The sequence below is a fragment of the Mollisia scopiformis genome (genome assembly GCF_001500285.1).
Source record: "Mollisia scopiformis unplaced genomic scaffold LY89scaffold_29, whole genome shotgun sequence".
Classification (NCBI taxonomy): Eukaryota; Fungi; Ascomycota; class Leotiomycetes; order Helotiales; family Mollisiaceae; genus Mollisia; species Mollisia scopiformis.
The window spans coordinates 76,496-92,964 of record NW_017263609.1 but is presented as its reverse complement, the minus strand read 5'-3'; the positions used below and the strand labels follow the sequence as shown (position 1 = coordinate 92,964).

The 16,469-nt window shown below is 48.4% G+C and overlaps 6 protein-coding genes across 6 annotated transcripts; 4 read left to right on the top strand and 2 right to left on the bottom strand.

The window, feature by feature from the left end:
- Positions 1-5,527: 5,527 nt before the first annotated feature.
- Positions 5,528-7,207, top strand: LY89DRAFT_701327 (zf-DHHC-domain-containing protein; the record flags this gene model as incomplete). Its single annotated transcript, XM_018217188.1, has 4 exons — positions 5,528-5,889; positions 5,956-6,082; positions 6,188-6,228; positions 6,274-7,207. 4 exons carry the CDS (start codon positions 5,528-5,530, stop codon positions 7,205-7,207), a joined length of 1,464 nt encoding a protein of 487 aa, XP_018063579.1.
- A 995-nt stretch (positions 7,208-8,202) lies between these two features.
- On the top strand, positions 8,203-9,240 carry LY89DRAFT_676041 (uncharacterized protein; the record flags this gene model as incomplete). The annotated part of the gene is made up of 4 exons (XM_018213553.1): positions 8,203-8,564; positions 8,706-8,733; positions 8,830-8,924; positions 9,075-9,240. The coding sequence occupies 4 exons, from the start codon at positions 8,203-8,205 to the stop codon at positions 9,238-9,240; spliced, it is 651 nt and encodes a 216-aa protein (XP_018063578.1).
- A 173-nt stretch (positions 9,241-9,413) lies between these two features.
- On the bottom strand, positions 9,414-10,068 carry LY89DRAFT_280376 (uncharacterized protein). Its single transcript, XM_018206448.1, has one exon. It carries the CDS (start codon positions 9,884-9,886, stop codon positions 9,527-9,529), a length of 360 nt encoding a protein of 119 aa, XP_018063577.1. The 5' UTR covers positions 9,887-10,068; the 3' UTR covers positions 9,414-9,526.
- Positions 10,069-11,961: 1,893 nt separating this feature from the next.
- On the bottom strand, positions 11,962-12,599 carry LY89DRAFT_690284 (uncharacterized protein; the record flags this gene model as incomplete). Its single annotated transcript, XM_018216066.1, has 3 exons — positions 11,962-12,166; positions 12,220-12,320; positions 12,562-12,599. Coding segments are annotated over 3 exons (185 nt in total), but the record flags the coding sequence as incomplete, so codon positions are not given.
- Positions 12,600-12,897: 298 nt separating this feature from the next.
- Positions 12,898-13,181, top strand: LY89DRAFT_724267 (uncharacterized protein; the record flags this gene model as incomplete). The annotated part of the gene is made up of 1 exon (XM_018218881.1): positions 12,898-13,181. A coding segment is annotated over exon 1 (192 nt), but the record flags the coding sequence as incomplete, so codon positions are not given.
- LY89DRAFT_281011 (DNA/RNA polymerase) lies at positions 13,000-15,397 on the top strand. The gene is made up of 3 exons (XM_018206449.1): positions 13,000-13,349; positions 13,396-13,955; positions 14,015-15,397. Exons 1-3 carry the CDS (start codon positions 13,300-13,302, stop codon positions 15,253-15,255), a joined length of 1,851 nt encoding a protein of 616 aa, XP_018063574.1. The 5' UTR covers positions 13,000-13,299; the 3' UTR covers positions 15,256-15,397.
- The last annotated feature ends 1,072 nt before the right edge of the window (positions 15,398-16,469 follow it).

Genomic DNA, 16,469 nt, shown 5'->3' with positions numbered 1-16,469 from the left:
AGAGCCGCAATCACGTGCTCAGCCTTACAGTAGGTACTTCAACCTCGGACCAAGATCGAAGCAACGTCACACATTCACGAGCAGGAATAGCGACGAGAAAGGACAGCAACTCGGTGAAGATATGGGGGCATAATATCCACCGCTTCCCGCTACTCTGTCAGACTTACAGAATGCCCATGTTGTCTTGGAAAGAGGCTCTCTCTCTCGAGGCATCCATAAGGCAAGTGCACTAGGGCGAGGCCGAAACTGGTGTTCCTCAGGAGAAGAGATGCTCTCAGAGACAGGCAAAGCTCTTCAGCTGATCCCACATTGCATCTCATGTACTCCGCCATGCCATGAGGTTGACGGATTTTGAGACGAACCTGGCAATGAGGTGGGGGCGAGCTCTCTGGAGGATCTGAGAGGGGAGGGCACCTGCATGATGAGGCTCTTGTGCTGAGATCATTGGCCACGCCCGGAGAAGGCTTGACTAGTCGAGACGGCTGGCCTCCTGAATACAATGGTGCAGTCTTCAAACTGCCGTGCAGAATGCCGTGCCGCAGTTGGAATTAAGCAAGCATTTGCTCCCAAAATGGTATGCAAATGCCGTGTTCAAGGTTCCTCTGAGGCGTATATTGGGCTGGAGATCTAGGATGCGAGTGTGTCTCACCCGCAGGAGCATCGAGAGATACCTCGTCTACGCCTTGTCCATTTGTGCTTGGAGAAGATCATGGAGGCAGTGTCTGGCTGCTGGATATGGAAAAATATTGCAAGGAGGCCAATGGGCTTCTTGTACTGCGTTATTCCGAACTGGCTGTGAGTCTGGACTGCCATATTCTGCAAGGAGTAGCAATTTGAAGGGGTTCGGACGGAGGTTTTGGGACGGATGACTTCCAAAGAAGAATTCACAACTTATGGTTTTGGGGGCGGGAAAAGGGCGGAGAACGCTAGCTATAGATCTCATTCCTTCACAATTGCATATATAACCCGTCACTTAAGGCTTAGATGGAATAAATAATAAATCAGACTCCATTCGTTACAAGTCGTGTGCTTAAAGAAAGTCTACCCCGCGCTACGCCTTAACGAAACGCTCGATGCCATACTAGTCTAAAGGTGTCCAAGAATGATAGCTGGGGTATCACTGAAGTGCGGTCGGTGGGACGTGGGAATCTAGATCTGACGCCGTTCTCCTGTAACATGCCCGGCCCTCCAAAATAACGACTGTCCCACCGGCTCCATAGAAATGCCCGTCCATGCTTACGCCACCAGGTCCAAAGAGATAAAGCAAAATTGTGTCGAAGGAGAAAACCAAGATAGTATCCAGAAAGCCGCCGCGGGATTGAAAGTGATGTCGGCTTTTGTATCTCAATGACCGGAGAACCAAAAGCGCAAGGCGATGCTTTGGAGGACTGTATTGGCAGTACGAATCAGTAACATCCTTTAGGACATTTTTTTCAGCTGGACTCACAGTCAAGATGGCTCAGTTGCCGTCTCGTATCTTGGTCTCAATCACCGAACAATGGGAGCAACGTTCGTGGTTGCAGTTGTGTCCTGCGCACCATTTATTCCACCACGACTGAGGTCCAGAACCGTCCAGGTCTATGCCACATTGGCAGCATGTCCACGACTTCTCTATTCTGTACTTTCGTTTCCCTCCATCCTTGCTGCTTCCGCCCCCGCTTGAGCTACCTTTGTGGCCCTTGTGACCATGGCTGCTGCCCTTATGCGAGCCAGAGCTGTGTTCGTGGGCCATATTGTGAAGATCTCCGGTATTGGCAAGTGAGGAGAAGAGATAGGAGTTCAAGGACGATGATCAAGAAGAGCACGCTTGTATTGAAGAGGTAGATAAGAAGTCTTTGAGTTTTTGCAAAGATGATGTTGGGCCTGGCATAGAGCTGTTATATAAGGACGAACTGTAAGAACATGCAAATAATCCATAACGAAACGCCTCGGCGGTGTAAACGTTGCAATGCCCCGTTAAGATGGATCCACGAGGCAAAGTACAGTGCAAACTGAAAGGCATACCTCGAGCAACCGAATCATCTTGATCATTGCTCGATTTAGTTCATGATTCGTGCCCAAAGGGAATCCGCAGCAGCCTGTCTGCAGTCATATATTCATCCTGATGACGAGTTTCGTGGCTATGAAATAGGTTTGCAGGCGCTTAATGGAGCTCCGTCTGGATGTTGTGTTGCGCAAAAGCGCGCTTCGAGTATCCATCCAACCTTGCCAGGCCGAAACTGACACTGGCTACCCCCGTCCAAGCGGGCAATTTGGAAGGGCAGTACCGAGACGTAACGGGGCACGAGAGGGCATGTACCTAGGTGGTACACTCCTGAACCTATTTTGGTGAGCACATAGCCGTGAACGAGTTCAAGCGATGGTCAGAAGACAAAGAGTGGAGTTCTTTCAAGTTGAATAAACATGAACCAGAGCTAAATGTCGGTGAGCACAGTAAAATATAACTCAAAAATTTGAGGCGAGCAGAAAACGCTAAAACAGAAAAGTGCAAGTCCGAGAGAAGAGTGCCCGAAATTTCATTGGTCGGGCGAGACCATCAAGCAGAGCCGCATCTTTAGACGCGGCTCTGCTGCCCCCCTAACACATGACCTGGTGACACAACAAGAAAGTCAAAACAAAGATCCAACATTGCTCAGTTCAGCTGTATGATTGGTTGGCAGATAGAGTGCCGATACGAGGCGAAAAGGGGATACCGATGTAGCAGCCTTGCTCCCCCCTGTACCCTAGTATACCACATTCTCTCACCGAGCTGAGCCTCCACACAAATAACAAGAGGGGAATAGTTTGGCCGCAGTCGTGAAGCCCATCATAGGGCGTTTCGTGTTCTTCTGTTTCGACAGGCGTTTTGAGAGATTTCCGAAATGACGCGTGCTAGCCTGATTTTGATTGGCGAGAGTAAATGATTGAAATGATGGTGATCATCCAATGACCATGGTGAAATTCTGATCAGTTTCAAGCAGATCGACGTAAAGATACCGGGATTGCGAAAGTTGTCGAAAATGCTCTCGTCCGCTTCCCGCGACAACCACAAGCGGCACGTGAGCATGTTGAGGAGACGTAGAACTTTGTAATGATTCGATGAGTTGGACCTTGGAGAGAGTTGGATGCAAGCTATGCACTATTTAGCTAAGAAGCTATGAGAGTTGGGGATTGGAGGATAGTCACCTGATTAACGATTCGAATATCTCTTGAGCTTGCAACAGCAACTCTCTTTGGCGTATCTGGTCCGTATCTTATCTCGTCGAAGCCCTCGGGATGAAGATCTCAACCCGTTTGCTGACGGTGGCAATCGTAGGAAGACGCGGGAGCTTTAAGCACCTTTGTACTGGGCGAGTATAGTGATAACCTAGGTGCGTCTCTTCTTCTTCTTCTTTTTGTCTTTTGAGGCAGACGATCGACTGGAGGACGGTGAGTCTGGTGGAGGGCGAGCTCGGCCTCCGGACTCAATATTTGCGCTTTCGTCTTTCTGGTGTCGACAGTTTGGGCATGCAACGTCGTATGTGATAGAGTTGGGACTACCAAACTTTAGGACTTCTGCTAATATGAAGTGCACATAGACTTACCCAAACTCACACCAACTACAATACCACGTCAAAGTCGTCGATGGTTGAGACATCCAAATCTTAGCTACGCCTTGCAGAAAGAGAAGAGATGCTGGGAAGTGTCCTTAGAAGCCCGCGAGTTGAGGTTATCGATCCTATGTCGTATTTTCAATCTGACAGCTCTTTAAAGATGTACGCAAGGGAATATGGCGTCCTTTATAGAGCTTCGACGGCCGCGAGAACGCTTGGGGAGAGCCCTGGGCGAAGGACTGAGAAGGCCGCCTCATATTCTGCAGCGGAAGCCCAGCAGTTCTTCTCATCTTCATGAATGCCACATCAAGGGCGATTGAGAAGGCCTTCTGAAAGAGAAAGTCATTTGGCGAGGGCGAAGCAAACTCGGTCGCCCTTCATAATCTCGGAACCGCAGAATATGTTAGAGAAAGAATGGAAGGGCGGCAGCGAGCTTACCGATATTGCCATGAAAGCAGTCCGAGGTATGATGCCTCTTCTTAAGCATAGCGGCGACCGAACCCTAAGATGGTCGCCCTTCCAGAGATGAAAGACGACGCCCAGCGCCAGGCAGACTGGGGATCGGATTTCTATTTACAGAGCGCCACGAAACGCTGGCTGGCTAGCCAAAAGTCCTGTTTTGATCGAAGATTGGCCCAACATCTCCGATATCTTACTCTGGTGACGGCTGGTAGTCAATGGAGTCAGGCAATTTTCGTAACCTCAGAGACACATCCTAGGAGAGGATATATCACAGGGCTGAGATACTGGTGCTTCCTTTGCATCAAGGACAGCCCAGGTTTGCTTAGGAAATGCTCATGTGCAGTGAGAGAGGGACTGCCTCACGAATGCAGGCGGTTTTTCCAGTAATAGCAAGCTGACATAAAGCCACTGGACCTGGCAGAGCCGCCTGTGCCCTCGTTCTTCACTCTGCTCTAAGATTCACAACCAATGTCTACCGATTGCACACAAATTTTCCAGCAAGGCAGATATTCGGTGAAGATGGAAAAAGCAATATATCCAGTATGGAGATTGAGCCGCATTATACCGGCGAGGCTTGGGGCGATTGAAAACAAAGGGCGACATGAGACTACTCGGATACCATGGCAGGACATACTTCAAGACCACTTGCTCACGCACAGCAGCTTAAAGACCTCTGCCACTGTGCCATAGCCTTGTTCATCTCGAAGTCTGCCATGGCTTACGTATAGTTCCGAAGTGGAAGGATTCGAAGCAATCTGCTTAAAGACCTTAATTCTATCTGCAAAGAAGACGCAGCTGGCAAACAAGTGAACGTGATCTAATCGAGAAGTGTAACAACAATGAACGTGTCTCTCTCGTGGCTTTATTGAAGTTATCGCGATGCGATGCTTAAAGAGCTTGAAGTTGTTCAAGTTGGGTATGTGGTACCACAACTGGCTTAGTGTTAAGCTAAGCCTATTCCGTAATGTCCGAGGATCAACATCAGCCTTGCAGGATCCTGCCCAAGTAAATCTTGGTTGAGGGCGTCAACCACAATATCTCTTGTACATTCTTCAATAACTATAATTTCTCTTCGTTCGTCTCGCATATTCTGGAGCAATGCCAATGCCAATCGCAATTACTCCGCGCTAATCCCCCTTCTCAGTCTATCCGTGTACCAGTAAATCGCCGAGCACTCTTCATGGACAGTATTTGCGCGTATCGATAATCCACGAGCAATATCCATGGACGCGACGAGATGTTATCAAAGGCGGAAAGGCAGAAAATTATAATCAACATCTGGACTGCCCGATGCATTCCGGTAATTCTCGCAGGGGTTGTTGGCTATGTGACTTATGTTCTCGTTGTTCCTCTCTGTGGTATGTTTCGATACGAAAGCAGTCAACACTGTACTAATACAACGGCTTCTTGCAGCACATTATCTTCTTAGCCAGCATAACGATGTCGCTGCGGCGGCTGTTATACTCATTGTATACTTCATACTATTCCTTCTCATGGCGTCAGCCCTCTTCCGATTACTTTACATAACAGTTCTCGATCCGCCATACTTGCCATTGGGACCAGCAGCTCTTCGCAGCAGACGTGGATTTAGTACATCCGAAAAAGAGAAATCAACATCCGACGCGGACGGCATTGGTGGAGCTGAATACAATGTTGGATTCCGTGAGGGAACCGGTGGACCACTGGATCCAGATTCTCCGGGCTTGGAATACTTCTATACAAAAGAAGTGTTTTCCTCCGAGGTTGACGGGAAACCCAAGTGGTGCTCGCATTGTGCGAATTGGAAGCCAGACCGCACTCACCATTGCAGTGATGCTGGGCGTTGCATATTGAAGATGGATCATTTTTGCCCTTGGTGAGAAACCTAACATGGCGAAAGAAAAGCTCGAAGTAGTCAAAATACTGACTTGCTCCTCATCAGGGTGGGTGGGCCTGTTGGAGAGACAAATTTCAAATTCTTCATTCAGTACACAGGATATACGGCGCTTTATTGCCTTCACTTACTGGTGGTCATGGCTGTATATATTGGTAGACAAGTGAACACAGAGGTACGTCAACCAGTAGTTAATTTCTGCCTGCTTTCTACGCTGGGAGGCGGGAGGCCTTGTTATTCATACACATGCTTGTGGTCCATCTGCTAATATATAATCCAGGGTGAGACGTACAACCCCCAATTCACTGCCATACTTGGACTGTATGTTTTCCTGAGGTGACCATAACAAAACACTAACAATCGTAGTGCAACATTCTTCTTCCTATTCACAGCAGGAATGACAGGCACCTCAATGGATCTCGCCATGAATAATTTAACGCAAGTTGAACGACTAGGAGCAAAGACTCGCGTTCATACTCTTGCTATCTTGAAACCCTCAATCGAGCAACTGCATCACATTAGTCCGACAGTGGCTGGCCAACATAACTATCGCGAGATAACGTTCCCATTGCCATTAACCAAGCCCCCTACGTCGGCGGACTTTTCGACTAGCACTTCAAACGCCTCCAATTCTCCACTCGCACGAGTAGAAGTAGAAGGAAATGTCCCTGAAGAAGAAGTCCGTTCCTTGGGGTCACAGCCAGCTTTGGGAACATCATCAGAGCCATCACAAGGCTCATCGACTGTCCCAGTGAAAGCATCCACGAATAATGACCACAATGAAAGAGTTCTAGACACGCCAGGTAGACTGAATCCAACCGCGGAACCTCGTACTGAAATTGAGGTCATAACACCAGCATCAGCAAATGCCTTTGCGCAATCTCGACCCTCTAATCGAGATCTCATGGCTACGCGGACCTTTGCAGTTCTAGATCTGAAACAAGGACATAATCCTTGGGACCTTGGAACTCGTCTACTAAACTGGGAAACGGTGATGGGTTCTAGCGTCATCGATTGGGTGTTGCCCATCAAAAGAAGTCCTTGCTGCAACCACGAGGATACCGAAAGCCAATTTCAGCTCGGTCCTTGGGTTGATATTCTAAAGTCAAGTTATGGATTCCTTAGTCCGGAAGACATGCGTGCTTATGGAGGGCGTAGAAAGTCGGAGCGGAGGGATGTGGAAGATTTCAAACCTCGTTCTGGACATCGAAAACGTCGAAGAAGACAGAAACGTGATACTGGGCGAGAATTGCCGGTTCAACTTGATGACTTGGAGAGCCAAGCTCCGCAGCCAACTTGAGAATCGATTCTTAAATAATGTTTATAATATTTATACGCAGGTAACATTGTATTGAATAAGCAAATGGCACGGGACATTGTTGTTCCGGACATCGGAGTTTTCGAGTCGTACATACAGCGTTTATGAGTTGGCAGCATGGCTATGCGAGGATGGACCAAGGCCCAAGTCATGTATTAAGACATTGTTTCGATGGCATAGGGCTTCGCGAGTACCTAATTTGTCTTTGATTGCAAAATACAACACTACACATGTTGCAATGCATTTGCTAAATCGTGATAAAGTGTGAGCATTATTCTAATCTCTAGTGTGTTATCATCAATATTTTTCACAATTCTTCCTCATGACAAGTTGCTGCCTCAAGGCCAGCTATTTTTGAAACTCGGCATGTGAATAGCGCTTGGACTTTTGGAGAGCTAGCCAGCTTTTCGCTCTTGCCGAAACTATCATCATCAACAGCATGAGGGTAAAACTGCCGCTCGAGTTGATTAGGACATCTTCGCCTTACCTCCATGGACTTATTCCATCAGAGTCTCCAACTGCTATTTCCAGGGCATGATCCTCACATGCAATCGTCGACGTTGGTGAGTGAAAAAGTGCTAGGATGTCAGATCTGCGCAGGGGTCTTGTCCGCCCTGGAGACTCTGCGGGAAAACCTCGAGGGTTAACGATGTTGTATCATCAATGGCAGACCCTCCAGCGCCCTTCCGCATACCACAACACTTTGTGGTGCCGACTCTATCCGAACATGGACGATAAACTTGGTTTTTAAAGACATAGACTCGGCCCCGAAGAAGATCTTCCTGCTTGGTGCTGGAGATATTGGAATACTCCACGGACGAAGCTAGAGTGGGAGATAATAAATATGGCTTCATGCCACATGGAGAGCCTGCTTCAGCCTGACCAACAGAGCAAGACGAAAAGATCACCACCATACAAATATCCTATACGCAAGCTCGAAACCTGAGAAACCTCGTCCCTCGAAGCATCCAGCAACAATGTCTGCACACAGAGACCTCAAAGCTCCTACCCTCGAATTCCTCGACCTCTTCTGCAACAAGAAAGACATTGAGAAAAGCGTCACCTATCTCCACCCAGAGTTTACCGCGACCCACGACGACTGGGCCCCTAAAGATCTTGATGGTTTCATTGAGCAATGGAAACACCTCATAACTTCGCTCTGGCCGGAGTTCAAGTACGAAGCCATCGATACCGTTCAAGAAGGAAACAAAGTCTGGGTGTATGCGAGAATCACTGGTCTCCAAAATGGGGAGGCAAAGGACTCTATCGATATGCTTGAGTGGGACAAAGAAGGAGAAAAGATCATCAAGACGAAGGATGTGCAGAGGACTGTCGAACAGTAAGCTGGATGAGGCATCTGCCATGCCAAACAAGCGGCTTTCGAAAAGCCCCTCCGGATTTTCATTCCGAAGAGCTATAATCAGAATGTGAAGTGGATACTCCTAAGACACAATTCAGCGAATACTTCAACCGCATCCAGTCACGTTCACAAGAATGAAATTGTTTGGGTAAGGAGAATGATTTCTACGTGCCAATGCTGTCCACAAGAATCGACTTGTGGACCAAAAGAGTGTCTAACTACGCCATCTAACCTGTTTCACCAGAAAATGAGACCCTACCCCGCAAACATGAAAGAAGCCTTGTCTATGAAAGAATATCAACTCGAATCGAACAGAGTCTTTATGCTTTTGGAAACATGGTATGCCAGCCTGTACCTTGTGACACCTTAACTTGCAAGCATCCGACATCAAATCTGGATTTGGCAGGGTGATGTACACAAGACAAGCAGAGACCAGCAACCACCACCACCGACGCAGAAGATACTGGAGCAAAAGACAATCTAACTCAGGAGACGACAAGAGAGATCTATAGGAGTCATCATTGAAAGCAAAGAACAGCAACAGAAAAAGCAAGAGCATAACCCCTCTATAAGCGACAACAAGAATCATAGTATCCTCCAACCAAAGCATCAAAAGACCTCCACAGACCCCAACACCGAGATGACAGGACACTAAGGAGAAAAAAGAAACAAGCATGTAAGACATAACAAGAAACGAAGGTTGAAAAACCGACATCAACACATTTCCATCCCTCAATCCCCATCCATTGTGCCGAAACTGACAGTATCTAGGGCCACGGAATCATTGCTGCAGTTTCCCAAGCCGTCTGCAAGCTGACAAGGTTATCCACCATCAGGTCCAAATTTCTCGCAACCACCAGTGTCCACGCTGTCAAGTAGGAAGAGTTTGTTCTTAGTCTGTTCGTCGTTGACCTAGACAAATCTTATCCTCTCTAGAAATCTTAATTGGTGACGCAGTACCAGTCACACCTGACGTGTGCACAGACAGGGCAAGTGTCTCCGTTGACGTTAGGGTTGACTAGTGCTTGGCACTGACAACATGTCCACCAACCCCTTATATCTGGTCGTCTTGTACGGTCCCTAGACCCACTTGCAGAGTTGTTGAAGGTGTTGTACTGCATGTTGTACCTCGAGTTGTCTTTGATTGGACTTGGCGGGGGTGTAAGCGGTTTGCATTCATCACACTTCGTATGTCCACAATTGCAACCGGTTGGGTATTGATCGGGATTGATAGTCTCCTTGCATGCGCAGCACTTGTACCATCCTTCCGTGCTTGGCGGTTGAGTATGAGTAGGGTACATGTTGAGTTTGACGAGTACTGACAAGAAGGGACCTTGCGTTTCGATGACTCGTCTTGTCTGATGTCTTTGACTTGTTGTCGTTCGTGATCGGCCGGAAGGTAAACGAGTATGTGGTTCTTCCCAAAGAGAAGGCTCTTCTATGGAAGCTCTCGATTCTTCGAAGGTAGTCTGAAGATGAGAAGAACGAGTATTGTCTTTGCGGAGAAAGTTTTGCTTCGAGGGTGTTGAGAATGTGTTGTTGTGTTATAATCTCTCCTTTCCGAGTCCACGATGCTGTCTTTATATTCCCTTCCCTTCTCCATCTTGCTACCTCACCTCCCTCTCCTGGGCGTCAAGCTCCTCGGCGGAAGTTTGTCAAGATCCTCAGAGCTGGGCGTGCTTTGCTGTATTCTTTAGGTAGTTTGCCCTAGGGTTAGCCATCGAAACCGCGGGGACAAGTCTCACGATCGGCGACGCTTCGCAGACTTGATCTTGGCCACACAATGTCCCATCCTTCCAGGAGCATACGACATGATTCCCTAAGGAAATGCACAGCCTCTGGACAAGCTCCTTGTCTCTGTCCAACAAAGTTGTGGTAGTCAGAGACGCCTCGCAATCGAGGTCCAGGGCGAAACACACCGTGTACTCAGAGAGTATCTTCTCCACAGTATTGGGTACCGCGGTGATGGCAGCAGCCTCAGATTTAGAGTTAACGGCGAAAGAACAACACCCGAGCATCTTTCCTTCGATCCTGCGCCCCTCTAACGGTCGTTTCGGAGCCTCTGCAACATAGTGGTGACGTTTCACCCATCGCGGGGTTGTTTATCCTCCTCGTTGCTCTGCCCGGATTCCCTCTTTGGACATAACGAGTGGATACATGTCTGCCCCGCGGTGATCAAGAAGCTTCGGTGCTGATCATGCTTCCAAACCGCGTCATACTGGCGCTCACCCAGATTGAAGGCATCGTGAGCAGGGGAGGTCTTGCTCTTGGGATTTTGCACTGCCTGGCTCGTCATATAGATCCAATGGCTGGAAATATTGGTGTGTACTGGGCACAGATTCGTGGATTTGACTCTTCGTATGAAATGAGGCTGCACTAGTCATTCAGCATATGCTCGCAACAGGAAAAGAAGCGAGGGTTGTACTGACCGCGTGCCACCAGATCTCCCACCCCTAGCCGACGTCGGAAGTGTCCGATCATTCAGTCCTCACTATTTGTGCCCAGGAGCTTTTTCTTCGAGCTCAGGGCGAGCTAATAGAAGGGTCTGGATCGAGTCCAAGCTCCGTGAACCGGAAGACGCCACCAAGTATCGTGGACTCTGAGCTTGCTCAAAGTACCCAGGTAACATATCCAGCCTCAATGTCTTGCAATTGAATGCACAGCCAGCTTTATCAAAAGCTACATTCCACGGGGCCGACCCCACCAAGGCTATCACTTGCATACTGCATACGCGCGCTTACTGCTTCTCGTCACCGTCTTCTAGAAGAATACCATCAGCATCCGCACTGCATGACCCGTCTGACGGACCCCACTCCCATGGATCTGCTATTATGGGACAGCTTACTTACTGTTCATTGTAGCCTTATTTTTGCCCACGCCCCTACTTTACGGACTGACCGACATATTCCACGACAATAGCGGATGAGACGAATTGGAACGTTTTGATAAATTCCAGGATCAAATACAACAAATGTTTCTTGTTCGGCTCTGACTCTTCGTCCACTTGGCAGTACTTGCCAGGGCGTTACTCCCAGAGGCGTTTGTCTTGGGAACAATGCCATTGCGACCCACAAGATCACTCCTGATGAAGATATTGTAGGCGAGACATCGTCGGTAGTTGTCAAAGCCACGTCTCGGCACCTTCAGCAGCGCCCCGGCGTCGAAATGTACGTGGGCGGCGACATAATAGTCCCTGGATAGTAAGTGCACATATATCAGAACTTTGACAGCGCAGGGAGCAGTTGCACATAAGAAGTGCGCAGACACAGATTTGCGACTGAGACACACCCATTCATTTCCCAGTTCCCTATTTTGAGCCTCAACACGGGTGATATTATGTACAGAAGCATCATCAAGCACGTTCCTAATGTGATGACTTGCATGGCAACCCGTCTCTGTGCGACCCCCATCCCACCAGATTTGGCAATTTCAGGACGCCACTTACACCGTTTATCCGTATCTTCTCTTTGGTGTGACATCCACATGCGTTCGTGCACATCTGTTGCTGTCGCAATCGAATCGGAACTCAAGCATATTACTTTGCTTTTTCGTTCCGTCCCCTCTTTCCATAGTAGTCGTCCCTTGCAGACATATCAACAGTTGGATCTTGGGACCGAGGAATACTGGTTCGTACATCTTCTTACCGCGATCTTCATCTGTGGCTTTGCCTTCCAATCTGTCTAGTGCTTCTTCAATCAAGCCAATATGGCCACGAAGGGTCCCTTCAAGTTCGTCCTACCACGGCGTCAAAATGTTTCAGCAGTCAGACATCACCCCACAGAAATAGCAGCCACTTGAAGAAAACCAACACCACTAAGCGCTGCACTATTCAGCCCAAAGGGTAAAGTTCCCCTCCTTAAGCATCAAGGATTGCTGAAGATGGTGTGCAGATGTCTTGCATGACAAATTCTCCTTGTAAGATTGGGACTTCGACCCCGAAAGCTGGTTTTTAACAATAGATAAGGAGTGTACACACCATTCTTGCCTCGTGATCCTCAGAGAGCTCAATCATATGTGATCTCAGGAGATATGTTCCACCGCCTACGCCGAAGAGGGTTGTGATATTGAGAGCTCCCAGCACTGCTGGATTGCGGAAGAGCGACAAGAAGGACATTATTATGCGATAATTAAGAAAATGAGGACAGTAATGATAACAGGAAAGAGAAATGCATTTTGTAGCTATAAATTGTGAACCTTTAATGTGTAGTGACTTTTGGTCGACTTCATTGGTTTAATGGTGACATCAGTATTGATGCGCTCGCCAAGACATTCTGAAGATGCGCGGCACGTCTTCCCAAACTGCTACGCGTCTCTCAAGATACCGCAACCACCAAAGCCGTCAACATGTTATGAACCTTATGAAGGCTATCACAGCTTTTTGACGTTATCTGCCGCAACTACGATGTCGTCCTCACAGCCTTTTCAGGCGTCTTCGCCCGTTTCCCCGAATACGACTCGGCGGAAGAAATCGAGGTTTACCTACAAACAATTTGCGCAGCTGGCATTATCGTCTACGAGCTCGCCATTGAGGGTCATTGCGCATGTGGATTTGGATGCTTTTTATGCGCAATGCGAGGTTCGTCTTGTTCTTATACTGAGTTGTTGCACCTGTCTATGAAGGTCGAGAGCTTGTAGCTTAGAAATAAGCCACCATAGCAGTGTCCGAGATCCACCTAGACTTTCTGCAGATTCACAATGCTAACTCGTCGAGCAGATGGTCAGGTTAGGCGTTGCAGAAGATCAGCCTTTGGCAGTTCAACAATGGTATTCATACTCCCCCTCTGCTTTATTACTATGCTAAGAATCACAGGCAGGGCTTGATAGCGATAAACTACCCCGCCAGAAAGTTCGGTCTTAATCGACATGTAAACATCTCGGAAGCAAAGAAGCTTTGCCCAACTCTGATAATGCAACATGTGGCAACCTGGAAATTCGGGGAAGAGAAATGGGGTTATCACGATGATGCCTTCGCCCACATTGCAACGCACAAAGTCTCCCTCGATCCCTATAGGCTGGAGTCGAGGAGGATTCTGGCGTGTATAAAGGAGGCTCTGCCGGCCAATCTGCAGAAGGTGGAGAAAGCTAGCATTGATGAGATTTTTGCCGACCTGTCGGCACAAGTCCATTCTATCATGTTGGAGCGCTATCCTGAATTGAAGGGACCAGCTCCTTACGATGATCCGAGTGAGAAGCTCCCGTTGCCTCCTACGACTGCATTGGATTGGCAAGCGGATGCACTAGTTGATTTGGACGTGGACGAGACGGAAGACGATGACCCGGATTGGGACGATGTGGCAATCCTCATAAGTTCTGAGATTGTGCGAGATGTCCGGGCAGCTGTTCGAAGCAAGCTAAAGTACACTTGTTCTGGTACGTCCGTCTTGTCCAGATATCCTACCTTAGGCCAACTCTAATATTCTATGGTGCAGCTGGTGTTGCAAGCAACAAGATGTTGGCAAAGCTTGGTTCGGCGCACAAGAAGCCGAACCAACAGACTATTATTCGAAATCGAGCTGTGCAACAATTCCTCTCGGACTTCAAATTCACAAAGATTCGTGGTTTAGGGGGTAAGCTCGGAGAACAAATCACTTCCGCTTTCAATACAGATACTGTCAAGGACCTTCTACCGGTTTCCCTGGAGCAATTGAAACAGAAGCTAGGCGACGACACTGGGACATGGGTTCATGAGATTATCCGCGGACAAGATTCGAGTGAGGTTAATTCTCGCACTCAAATCAAGTCTATGCTCTCTGCCAAATCTTTCAGACCCAGTATCAATACACCAGAGCAAGCTCATCGATGGCTTCGGATCTTTGCTGCTGACATCTATTCGCGACTAGTCGAGGAGGGAGTCCTCGAGAACAAGAGGAGACCAAAGACGATGAACCTCCACCATCGTTCCGGCGGTCAGACGAAATCAAAGTCAGCTCCTATTCCTCTTGGGAAGAAGATCGACGAGGCTGCACTATTCGAGCTTGCTAAGACACTACTCGGCCAGATTATTCTAGAGGGCAGGGTCTGGCCCTGCGCGAACCTCAGCCTCGCAGTTGCAGGATTCGAAGATGGTGTATCTGGAAATATGGGAATTGGAGCGTTTTTAGTGAAAGGCGAACAAGCTAAAAGCCTTAGTGGGGGTTCTCGAGAGTCAAGTCTGCCGGAAAGCGGTCAGGAGAGGGCAGAGAAACGACGTCGTGTTGAGGGACAATCCGGGATCCAGAAATTCTTTGTCAAGACTGACAGCACCGAAGAGCACGACGACGACTTTGGCTTCCAGAGCTTACCCGGCATGGATGGTGTTTTGGCTGAAGAAGCAAACGCATTATCGAACGATGGCGAAAAGGTGGCGGCGACGATGCCTCGCCAGAATGAAGCAGTTCGACCGTTTGAGGAGTCTTTCCCGGTCGCGACTGGGACATCTGCTCTCCATCAACAGCACATCACTGATTTTATTTGTCCTCGTTGTAGTCAGGCTCTCGAATCGTCAGATGCTTTGCAAAGCCATGAGGATTGGCATTTCGCCAAAGACCTACAGGATGAGGATCATGCACATGGAGCTCAATCCAGGATGGCTTCAATGACCAGTAGCAAGAAGCCAACAGGAGCCACCGGAAAGAAGAAAACCTCGCGAGGAAAGCCAGAAAAGGGCCAGAGCAAGCTCGCCTTTGGTTGATAAGGTCGATCTTTCTTAAGTCCAAATCATCGATGCCCAATCCAATATGTCTTGAACTCAAGCGCTGAACATGGGATACAGTACATGTTTAGACCTTCAAGTTCCTCCTCAAGTTGGACGACTTTTGACTTCAAGGCGATTTCAAGGTCCTGCACTTCTAGAGCTTTTTGGTTTGTCGATTTTTCTACAATGCGGAGAGACTTTGACATCCTCAATTCTCCTATCGTTGCATGCCACAAGATTGTACCTCGCTTGCTCTCGGGAATTTGTACCCGGATCAGCAGCTAAGGGGAATTTTCAACGTGCCAGCCGATGTTTGGTCCCGAACCCGCCAGCCTTGTCGAACCTTGTTTGATTCCAGAACAGCCCGACGATACTGGTTGAGCAAGTGTACCTCTGCAGCACGATCCCTGGGTTCGAATGTGGGAGTTATTGGTGTTTGAGTACAGCAGACCCCGAACCATCAAAATGAACATGCAAAATGGTCTCCTGCATCTGCAAGTCATGGGTCCATACACCGGGGAAGCTCCATAATTCATTTGCGAGGACGAAAAGGTATCTTTGCCTCAGGGGAGAGGAGTCAAGGGCAGATGGCAATTCGGATGTCAATCACCGCTGATCTTCGAGCCACCCGTTAAAGGCTTCCACTAGAAACAGCTAAGCATGTAATTCCTCGGCACGAAAAGCGGAACGGCGCTGCTCGAGAGCATTTTCGTGGAAGCTTGTGATTCTTCTGCGCGCTTTCCAGCAGCCACTTGAAGCTATTGTGAGATAAAAGCCCCGAGATCACAGGTTCAGCAATCAGAGAGACAGGCGAATAAAGGTGACGCAAAAGGAGATTTTTGAGAGCATCCCAAGCAAAGTCTAGTCTGCCTTGTTGGGCTGGAATTCATGCCCAACCATGCATCCCAGCCTGATGCTTCCGCGCGCTGCTGCTTTACGAAACCCGGACAACATTCAGACGAAGTCAGGATTTTTATATAGGAATGAAACGAAAGTATGCTGTCGGTTTGCTATTGCAGCAGGGCCCAAAGCTAATCTAAAGTATATATGTATGTATATATGAAGTCTATCGTCCACTTGTGCCTGGAGAAAATAGACTTTCCCTCGAGAACGTCACAACTGTTGTCCGTGATGGCGAGAGCACCGCAGTGGCGGTCAGGGGATTCCATGCGATGCGGGCTCCACCACGTCTGCAGAGGACAGGTCTAAAG

Bases quoted from the DNA above. Each gene is read 5' to 3' on its own strand.
- LY89DRAFT_280376 (XM_018206448.1), bottom strand. From the start codon at position 9,886: ATGTACCCTACTCATACTCAACCGCCAAGCACGGAAGGATGGTACAAG.
- LY89DRAFT_281011 (XM_018206449.1), top strand. From the start codon at position 13,300: ATGGTCAGGTTAGGCGTTGCAGAAGATCAGCCTTTGGCAGTTCAACAA. The intron at 13,350-13,395 runs GTATTCATACTC...TAAGAATCACAG, and splicing joins CCTTTGGCAGTTCAACAATG to GCAGGGCTTGATAGCGATAA. The intron at 13,956-14,014 runs GTACGTCCGTCT...TCTATGGTGCAG, and splicing joins GCTAAAGTACACTTGTTCTG to CTGGTGTTGCAAGCAACAAG.